General features: G+C 33.8%; 1 protein-coding gene across 1 annotated transcript; it reads right to left on the bottom strand.

Annotated features, from left to right (window-relative positions):
• Positions 1-3,572: 3,572 nt before the first annotated feature.
• Positions 3,573-7,175, bottom strand: LOC112775660 (protein FAR1-RELATED SEQUENCE 5-like). The gene is made up of 10 exons (XM_025819456.1): positions 7,068-7,175; positions 6,910-6,978; positions 6,331-6,390; positions 5,763-6,236; positions 5,491-5,636; positions 5,374-5,404; positions 5,004-5,286; positions 4,457-4,761; positions 3,800-4,333; positions 3,573-3,704 (listed from the first exon to the last, which is right to left on the bottom strand). Exons 1-10 carry the CDS (start codon positions 7,173-7,175, stop codon positions 3,573-3,575), a joined length of 2,142 nt encoding a protein of 713 aa, XP_025675241.1.
• Positions 7,176-10,805: the final 3,630 nt, after the last annotated feature.

A 10,805-nucleotide genomic window follows, 5' to 3' on the forward strand; every position in this document is an offset into this window, starting at 1 on the left:
GGAAAAGGATCTCCCAATTAGCACAGATGATGACGAGGAGAATGAGCCTCTTGCCAAGAGGATGTGTCGATTGTATAACCAGAGGGTTGACCAACAAAAACCAAGTGCTGATCCACCCGAAGGGAACCTCAATAAGGATAACGCTGCCCAAGCAACACCTGTCTCTAGCTTGCCCGATGCAGGAACACCCTCTGTTACGTTGGTGCAACATGAAGAATGGGAGTTCGACGGGCAAGTCTCCTAGGCAAAACTATTTCATTCTGTGGTCTATTTTGCTTTTTAATGAATTAGGGATTGCTTCTGTATACAACTACCTTTTCTCTAACATAGGTTGAGTTATTTGCAGTAATCCCAATTTCCTTTCGAACCGAGACCCCGAGAGTGAACAAATATGGCAATACTTTGAGCAACTGCAAAACACGAGGCCACTGCAGACTGTGATGCCAGCCTCTCCGTCTTGCAAGACTCCTAGCCCACCAAGTAAGAAGATTTCACCAGGCATGACTCAGACGGAACAGATGCTTACCTAATGTACCCCTATAAAGGTGCATCCACTGCTAAAAGGGCAAAAGCTGGACGAGGATGATGAGGAGCGATTGCGGCGATGGGCTGCCAATCGTTCGTCGGAGCAGAATCAGGTTATGGCGGCATATGAAGGAAAGCAACATCTATCATTGGTTCGAGAGGACATCTGCTTATTGCTACCCCGGCACTGGGTCACCAGCAACGTAAGTAGATCACTCTAACACATTAATAGAATGAATATGTTTCTTAATATATATAGTGGCACAAACAGATGACCCTAACGCAATGTAAATTTTTTATACAGATCGTTCATTGGATGTGTTCAACCTTTAATGACTCAGAATCATTGCGGTTTAAGAATGACTTTTACTGTATTCCTCCGAGAATTTTGGTATGCACAAATTTGTGTCTTCTTATCGATCAATCTTTGAGGGCTGATCCTAAATTGTGCTTTTTGTACAGGAAATTGTGTTGCACAAGAGGAACTTAGATTCCTTCAGGGAGGCTCTTACTGTTAGTTATGTAGGGCTGGGTCCTCACTTCGGTAATGATTCTATATTTTTTGACAAGATAGCAGCTTCCATGTGGAAATGGGTAAGTTAATGCTCTAGTTGAAGGTTGATTTTTTGGTTTAAGTGCTTACAATATCGTGTTTATTACTTGGATGTTGCTTGTGATAGGCAACCGGATGTTCCCCTTATTTGCCAAATGGATGGTTCTGTTATTTGTTTTTAGTTCTCATGTCTTAGGCAATTGAATCTGCATGTACTTAATTAAGATGTGATTGGCTTTTGTTTCATTATATGTTCCTCAACACACTAAATGTTTTAGAAATTTTGCTTATGTCTGAATTTGGTGACTCCATTGCTCATGTAACTGCTTTGATATCTCTGTTTCCATCACAATGGTTTGCCCCAGTCTGTATCGATCGTCATTGGTGGTTGTATGCCTTTGAGATATATCAGAAAAGGTTGTGGGTACTGGATAGTATATATACAGGAGAACCTAATAATGAAAGATTCAAAATACATGCTTATGCGGTAAGTATACCTCAGTCAATTAGTTCACCTTTTGCCTGGGTAACTCAAAATGTATCATTGCTAATGTGTTGCTGCTTTTCAGGGGAGACTCATTGAAGACATGACGAAAGTTACGATTCCTGCATATGAGCACACGGAGGACGGTCTATCTCGTTTCTATCCTAACGTACCAAGACAAGATAATGGGTCAGTTAAAAAGCCACCTAACAATAATCTTAACAACACTTCACTTGATATTGATAACATGATTGGAAATAATATTCTCTCTTTGTACATATAGCTGGAATTGTGGTGTATTCGTCATCAAGTTCATGCAGTTTTGGGTTTTAGATAAACCCTTGCAGCATTGGGACAAGGTGAATTTAGATATATTATAACAATTAATTTGAACCTCTTTCTAGTCAGTTTCTTTCTCGGATTTAAAATTACCCTTCCACACAAAATTGTCATGCAGGATGTTGCACAGGAGTTTAGGAATGAGATCATACTAGACATAGTCTTGGGTCCTCATAATTCACAAATTGGGATGGCGCTGCAAGCATTGGACAGCGCTCCTGTGCGCCGCAACCAGCCAAGGAAAAAGACTAAAGCTGTGAAATCACCCATCACAGCACCAAGCACGAGGAGCATGCTGCAGCGTGCGGGGTTACCCACTAGAAAGCCAGCCAAGGGAGGGAGACAACGGAAGAAGACAAATGCATAGGTAAGAAAAAATCAATATACATGCCTTAGTCTATCCATGGCCTCCTGATAGAGTTATAGGCGTTCATATACCCATTTTCCGACTTAGATTCGTTTCGTGTGAGCCTAATAAAGCCTGTTTCACTGCAGGTTCATGATTTCATGTTGTGAATTTTGTCAAGTTGATGGGGACAATCAAGACAAATCCTCTGCATGGATGGTGCTCACGCTAGGCAGTAGGATGTTTCTTTTCTTTGTAAATTGGATGGTTCTGAATTTATTTTTTGATCTATCATATTTTAGGCATTTGAACTTGTATATACTTAATTGAGAAGTGAATTGCTCGTGTTTTGTTAGATACTCCTCAGCAGGTTTCGTATGTTAGGTATTTCAGGATTCTCTAGCAATTAGTTTTAACCAGGATTTTAATTGGATGTTGCTACTGATAGGCACACGGATGTTACTTTTCCTTGTAGGTTGGATGATTTTGAATCTGTTTTCTCAACTATAATATCTTAGTCATTTGAACTTGTGAGTACTTCATTCAGAAGTGTGTGGCTCATGTTTTGTTATATACTCCTCAGCAGGTTTCATATGTTAGGTATTTCAGGATCCTCAAACAGTTAGTTTTAAATCTATGGATGTCACAAGTTCATTAATGAATGCATTGCACAATTATACTATTTCGTCAACTCTGGTCGGTGTATATAACCCTTTTGTTCATGACTATGCTTAAGTGACAGTTCATTTGATTTACTAGCGTGGTGTTAACTAAGTGGAGGCGTTAATTATTTTTTTATCATTATTTTCTGTTGCTGAAATTGTGACGTTGCTGGAAGTATAAGCTTTGCATGGCCTTCGGTCGTAATCCGTCTAGAGGGCCAGTTCGTTTATGGTGGCATCGATGACTTTAACCAGGATTTTAATTGGATGTTGCTACTGATAGGCATACGGATGTTTCTTTTTCTTGTAAAATGGATGGTTTTGAATATGATTCCTGTGTTTCATGTGTTACGCATTAACAACAGTGTGCATTTCATTGACATATGAATGGCTTTTATTTTTTTCTAACTGGCAGTTTTTGGGCCGGATTTAATACATTTATTTTTTTGCGAACAAATAAGTGATACCTCATTTCTTCAAAACCATACTAACCAAATATTGGGGAACAATAAAAACATTTGTACTTTTGATTCTTTTAATGAATACTTCATAACAAGATAAATGAAAGTGACAAAACAGAAAAATGAAGAGTTTATTCAGTTGTGTCTAAAGGACCAAGAAATCTAGCTAAGAATGACAAATTACTCATGCCAAGAAACATGACTATAAATGCCTAAAAGAGTTCAACAGGTCCATGAATCCGCCACCATATGATGAATTCCATATTGTAGAATCCTCAAATATGTTGTCTACAGAACCTTGGCGATCATTATCTGTCTGAAGTTCAACAACATCCTACAAGATCCATAACACAAAGAGAACAACATATGAGAATCAGGAGCACCATTCCATATAAAAAATTTAACATAGACGTCACTTCTGACACATACCGGTTGTGATTTCCTCTTCCTTTTTTCCATTGACTTCTTAATTGACTTGTCCAACTTTGCTCCAAGTCTCTTACCCTTCGGCCGTCCTTTGGTTTTCACCCTTGAGGGTCCCTGTATGTCATGTAAAATAACATCATATGTGCTTCGTGTGGGCATCGTATTCTGAGTCCCATCAAGAGTAGTGGAACGCATGCTGACACGGTGATCAGTCAGCTTGGACTTTGCATCCGAAAGGGCAGCTCGCAAGATGGCTGCTTCCTCTTCACAAGCAACAAACTCCTGAGCAACGTTATAGAACTCCGAACACAGATGCTTGAACAAATTGTGGCTTTCATTACTCCAAGCCACGTCATGGCTACTCTTAATGTAAGTGTGCTTGCAGATGACATTCTTACTCCATCGAGGAAGAACATAGCAGCTCGGTACTATGTCAACTCTATAGTATGACCACACCACAAGGATGTGGCAACACAATATACCAACGGATTTAAATTTGTTGCACTCGCACCGACTCTTTCGACTCAAAGGGTCAAACTGTACTATGAAAGTATGGTAGACAGGCTTCCCCCAAAATACCTTCTGCTCGTCCACTTTAATAGAAATTGTATCTCCCTTTTGTTCAGTTGATCAAACCACACAATCGGTTTTTTTCTTTACCTCCAGCTGAAGGGTTCGGAACATATTACTGGTGTATTCCTGCTGAAACTGTTGCTCAATGCCTGTGCTCCCTATACATGGGATGACTCCTTTTGAGTCCGCAGCATCATCTTCAAGCTCCTTTTGCTTCTTGTTTCCAAGCACGTTATCGTATTCATTGACGAAGTGAACCAACCCACTCTTGCAATGAAGGTATCCACCATAGAATGCGTGCATACTTTCATTCCGCTGTGTACTCCTCATGCCGGCCCAAAATTCACTCTTGAATAATATTGGCACCCACTTACATCGATTCGCATAAAGATCTGCACAAGGAAAAAAATAGCATAAGAGTGTCTCTTATATCCAACAGGATGACAGCTTACAAAGCATCGATAAAACAGATAAATAAAACATCTAGACACACTATGAAAAGAAACATTAGTATGTGTATTGAAAAGGACATCCACTGACATAACAAGGTAGAAAATTCAGTTACGTTTCTATTTAAATGAATAAATAGGCAACATGAAACCAACAGACGGGATTTAATTTAATGATCACAGACCTGCTAACCATCTGTTCTGGCCTAATGCAAATTCTTTGATGAAAGCAGCCCAATCAACTTCAAACGATTCATTCGAAGGAGAGTTATACACAATGTGATTCATCATTGCACTCAACTCTCCGTACCTAGCGTAGCCACCAAGCTTGAATTGTGTTTTCTTCATTATGTGCCAAATGCACCATCTGTGGACAGTATCAGGTAGGACCTTCCTTATAGCACCAGCCATCGCCTTGCACTGGTCAGTGGTGATACCCTTTGGCGTAGTCCCAATGCATCTCACCCACTGCGTGAACACCCACTTAAAACTAGGGATCTCCTAATTGCCAAGTAAAGCACAGCCAAGAAGAGTAGACTTCCCATGGTGGTTTACACTGACAAAGGATGCAAACGGTAGACCATGCCTGAGAATATATCAAAAGCAAATGTAAGGTAACATGACAAATTTAACAGATAACTGCTCCTGCAATTCACCAATAATTATACAAACCTGTTTCTCCTGTACGTGGTGTCAAACGACACCACATCTCCGTAATATTCATACGAAGCCCTGCACCTTACATCTACCCAAAGTGCACTCTTAAATTTATTAGCATCGTCAACATCTATGGCATAAAAGAAGTTGGGATTGATTTCCTTCATTCGAACGAAATAATTCATCATCCCATTAAAGTCCGCATTGTCATCGGAGCATCGGAGATTGCTTGTAATGTAATTTCTGACATCTTTTTATGAGAAACTCAGGTTTGAAGACCCACCAACTTTGTTTGCCAGTGCTAGATACATCTTGTTGGGTCTTATGCCAGCTTCATCGTTATCTGTAATGACGCACTTGGCATGCATGGTCAGCTCCCGGTACTCACGATAGTGGACAACTTTCTCAGCCGAACAGGGGTGAGAATGCCTCAATTCTACCCTGGACACAACCCAACATTCCTTCTCCCTGTCCATCATGACATACATTCTTGCTTTGCATCTCGTGGCTGTTATTCTGTTTGACCTAGTTGCTGCCTTAACACGAGATTCTCGATAACCCTCTCGAGTGCAGTGAAGAGATTGATTAATGGGTATCTTTGTGTCCTTCCACATCTTGTTGAAGTTCGTATTCCTAACTTTAGTTACAAACCCCAATTTCTTTGCATAAATTGCATAAAACTCCTGTGCCAAATGCAGCGAATCAAATCTCATTCCTATGGCTGAGATTTTCTCTTCACTGAGCCCACTATGATCTGGCAACTGTAAAGCCAATTCACAGAACCAAATACAAATTAAAGATAGTATCAATGTGGTAACTATAACGTGCTAACACACAATAAGAAATACTTCAAACCTCGTGTCTTAAATCCAACTCATCATTTCTCGTCACCATGACGTCGGTGATTTCGTCGACCTTCAATTAAAGACAATCGGGACAGAACTTTAATCCACTTATGACCATTACTATATAATGAAGCAATCCAATAAAACATATCAACAAATAAATGGAAACACATATAGCACTCAATCAGACTTTATTACTATCTCAACTAAACAAATTATTTCTCTAGATTTTTCCAAAAACTAGTCATCTAATTACCATGAATAAGAAGCCTTCACAACACACATTTTAATAAAAAATTCTATTAGGAATCAATGAATCAATAACAACATGTAATTGATTGCATGCATTATGACATAGACGGATAACACAGTGAGATTGAAATGGATCTTGGACTATTCGCACATTTAGGAGCAATATAAACTACCAATAATTTTGTCTTTTTCAACATAGATCTTACATGTCTTCCACACAACCCAATTAATTTCCATATCCACTATCTATGTCTATCTCTATTAAAATTTTTAGTATCAATGACATTAGCTAAGCATAGCCTTCTCCACAACCCAATGTATTCAATTACAATCATACCTTATTAACATGTCCACTAGCAATGTCGGTGTGCCACATTTTTTTCAAAGAAATAAATTTAAGAAACCTCTAAAAAACATAGAAAAGAAACATTCACACTTTAGGTTCTCATATAACATCCTGCAAGTCAAGACTAACATATACAACATACAACGTACCAAGGAACCCTCTTGATTAACAACGCCATCGTCATTCAATTCATCATTGCCTTCACTAGCATTGATCACTGTGCTATTCGGTTCCCCTTCCGGATTTGAGCGTTCCATGGAGAATTGGTTTTCCAGAATATTTGCGCCGCCACGGCCACTTCTTCTTTTTAGAGTAAAAGCGACACGAACCGAGGAAAAGCAAGGACGGAGGCACGGTTTATATCATTTGATGTGGACGGTCTCAAGCAAGTGATGATGATCAACATGACATGCATGCAAGGCATCCGGGGACGTGTTACACCAACGGCGGCTTCTTAGTAAATGAAAAGCGGCCCCCACGGTTGAGGAGTGACGACGGCGACACAGCTTGAGTGACTGGGTGAAGACGGTGGAGGAGGTAGGCGGCTATGCTTCTTGGGGGAGAGAAAAAGAATGATGGCGCTAGTTGGAAAGGGTAAACCATAGTAGTGAAACTGAATGCTCTATTTCCGTGATTCTCTCCTATGACTATCATATCTTTCCTCAAGTTTTGAATGTTGTCAACAATAATTTAAAAAATAAATTAAATTATAAATTAATAAAATTAAATTAATTATAATTAATTATGTTGTTCCATTCTTGACTGATTATTAGTTGGTTTCATATACTTTTCCTATTCAAAATTATACCTCCTTTAGACCAAATTAAACATGATATAGTTGACCATAAGAATGTTTTCCACAACCACTTTGACTGTATAAAAAAAATTCACTTATATTACCGCTAACAACATTTATTATTTGATCATACGCAAATTTCTGCGTATCAGTTAGTTTTTGCAAGCACCCACTTATTAAAGTCTGTATGTAAAGAAGTCTTTCGTGTTTATTGTTGGATTTTTTTCAGTTTTTTTTTATAATTAATCGAGAAAAAGTAGCTATATGTAATATGTACCCATCTTTATTATATAGAAACAACAAAAGATATTAAAAAATAAGGTACATTGAATGTATTATTTCTATCTTCTGTAGCATTTTTTACTTTGTCTCAATTATTATATTCCTATTAAATCTGTCCTCATCAATATCTCCAACTATCAATGCAACATAATTTCAAATGTTGTGGACAAATTATACGTCCTTGCATTAGTATTTTTTTTCTTATTAACTATAACTCAATATCAGCGGAGCCATCGATTTAGTGCTTATTTATTTCTGACATAACGAAATATCTTTGCTAACACATTATTTTTATCCATAATTACTTTTAAAAATAAAATAATTTTAATTTTCATCAATTATGCACTGATGTTTGACCTGTTATAAATAAATAATATATAAGAATTTTGATTATTTTTTAAGTATCGAAAAGCTTGCATAAGAATGTAATTAAGATAATACAATAATATAATTACCATTTCAGATAACATTAGGCAATAAATGAATTGCATGGGTGAGTCCAACAGTTACTTAAATAATTTCATGCGATTTGTAATCTCATTCTAAGTATCATAATTGTATAGCTAACAAAATTTTGGCTTCTTATTTTTTAGTGGTAATAAACTGCCAATACGATGATATAAGTTCAATTATAATGTATTGATTATTTTTTTTATTTTTATCATGATATAATTTTTTTTTTATGTTAAGAGTTTAATAATATCTAATGGAACAAAAATAAACTTAATTAAATGCATTAAATTAAAGACAAATGAGTAAATAATATAAAAAATTACAACTTTATATGTGTAAAATATAAAGAGAATTTATTGATTGATTTTATGTTAAATGATAAAATTATCAGTAAACATATCTTTAAAAAAATCACAATACCATTTCAAATATTTTTATAAATAAATTATTAAAATTTTTGCTATCAATAAAATGATAATATTATACAATTTCTTGGCAAAACTTAAAATTAAAAAGAAAACAATTTTGTGTGCATTAATATAAATTAAATACGTATCAAATAAGTGGAATTGTTCATTTATTTATTTTAATATATCAGCATGCGCAAGCAAATTGAAATGATTATCAAAAATTTTACAATCATTGATCGTATGTACTATACGTGACTCCTTCTTAAAAGATATTTTAGACGTATGTGCAGTCAGAAGATATATTTCTATTGATTTCTCAATCGCAAAATTTGAGAAGATATAGATCATCCCTTCTACCAATTCATTCTCAAATGTATTTGTCAAATAATTTTGAATTGAATAATGAATTTTATCGCACTACAAAACAAATTAAATATAAAAGCTATTAGCATCTACAAAACTATTAAAAAAAATTGTCTTTGACTTGTGGAATAGTACTCATAAAATTAATTTAAAATACGAACTCTAAATATTTATAAACTGAACTCAGTATTACTTGAAAAAAATTAGCAAAAGAATCAACTAATTAACCTTATTATCCATTAAAACTATTTTTATATAAGCCGTCTTGTTTTTGTCAAATTTAGATGAGATTTTTCATAATTTTGTAATTTTTGTCTTTATTTTTCATATTTTTTTGTTACATAATTTACTATAGGTGATACTATTGATAAGATTGTAGACAATAACCATTGTATATGAAAAAAAAATAGAATAAAGATTATGTTTAAATTATGAATTCTTTTAATAATAAATATGAAAGAAAATTTACTATTACTTATTATATATATTAATAATATGCTAATATTTTTAAAAATATACCAATAATATTAATAGTTAAAAAATAATTATACACTTATTACAGTTATAATAAATTTAGTTATTACTCTAAATAAAAAAATAAATAACATATTTAAAAACTAAAGAAAAAAAAGGATTAGTAGTAATTATGTTTGAAATGTTTCATACAACTTATTTTTTTTATTCTTTTTGCTTGCCATTCCTTGACAGATCAAAGAAACTCCTAGGATCCAAGAGCTAAATTTGAAATATATAATAACGAATACATTATATATATATATATATATATATATATATATATATATATATATATAAAGAACAGATACAATAAAATATGTTATTGTAATAAAATATTATACTATAAGCAATTATATTTGTGAAATAAATTTATTATATACTATATCTATTATATTATTTTATGTAAAATTAAAATCCGCTTTCCTCTATATATATATATATATATATATATATATATATATATATATATATATATATATATGTTTTTGACATGGTCTAAAATTAGATTGTAGTTATGTTTAAAGTCTTAACATTGTGTAACCGGAGTGTATTTAATATCTAAAATTTTAATAATAAATATCTAAAATAAATTAATTAAGTAACAATAATTAATACCTAAAATATTGAAAAGGAAATTTTTAATAAATTTCAAAAATAAAAATAAAAAAATTTGATAAATAATAATAAATATCATTATTATATAAAAAATATTTTTATTTAAGAGAAAAAAAGAGTTCATAAAAAATTAATACTTCACTTTTATTAATTGAAAAAATCTAATTTTAATATATTAACTAGATTTATAAGAATATAAAATAGAATAAAAATAATTATGATATAAATTTTTAATGAATTTTTTCATAATTAATCATTAAACATTAATAAATCTAAACATTTAATAATATTTTTCAAAAAGAGTAAACACCCAACTCGGTTCTTGTCCATTTTCATGAAGGACAAAGTGATCTCTGTCAAAAAAAAGGATACTTCGACCCTCAACCTTTTTGTTTTTGGACAATACAATTTCTCTGTTAAAAAATTTATTAAATAATAACAAAAATTAGTTT

Source organism: Arachis hypogaea, chromosome 3 (assembly GCF_003086295.3).
Source record: "Arachis hypogaea cultivar Tifrunner chromosome 3, arahy.Tifrunner.gnm2.J5K5, whole genome shotgun sequence".
In the NCBI taxonomy this organism is placed as follows: Eukaryota; Viridiplantae; Streptophyta; class Magnoliopsida; order Fabales; family Fabaceae; genus Arachis; species Arachis hypogaea.

Bases quoted from the DNA above. Each gene is read 5' to 3' on its own strand.
- LOC112775660 (XM_025819456.1), bottom strand. From the start codon at position 7,175: ATGGAACGCTCAAATCCGGAAGGGGAACCGAATAGCACAGTGATCAAT. The intron at 5,287-5,373 runs GTAAACCACCAT...GTGTTCACGCAG, and splicing joins CGTTTGCATCCTTTGTCAGT to TGGGTGAGATGCATTGGGAC. The intron at 3,705-3,799 runs GTATGTGTCAGA...TGGATCTTGTAG, and splicing joins GGAAGAGGAAATCACAACCG to GATGTTGTTGAACTTCAGAC.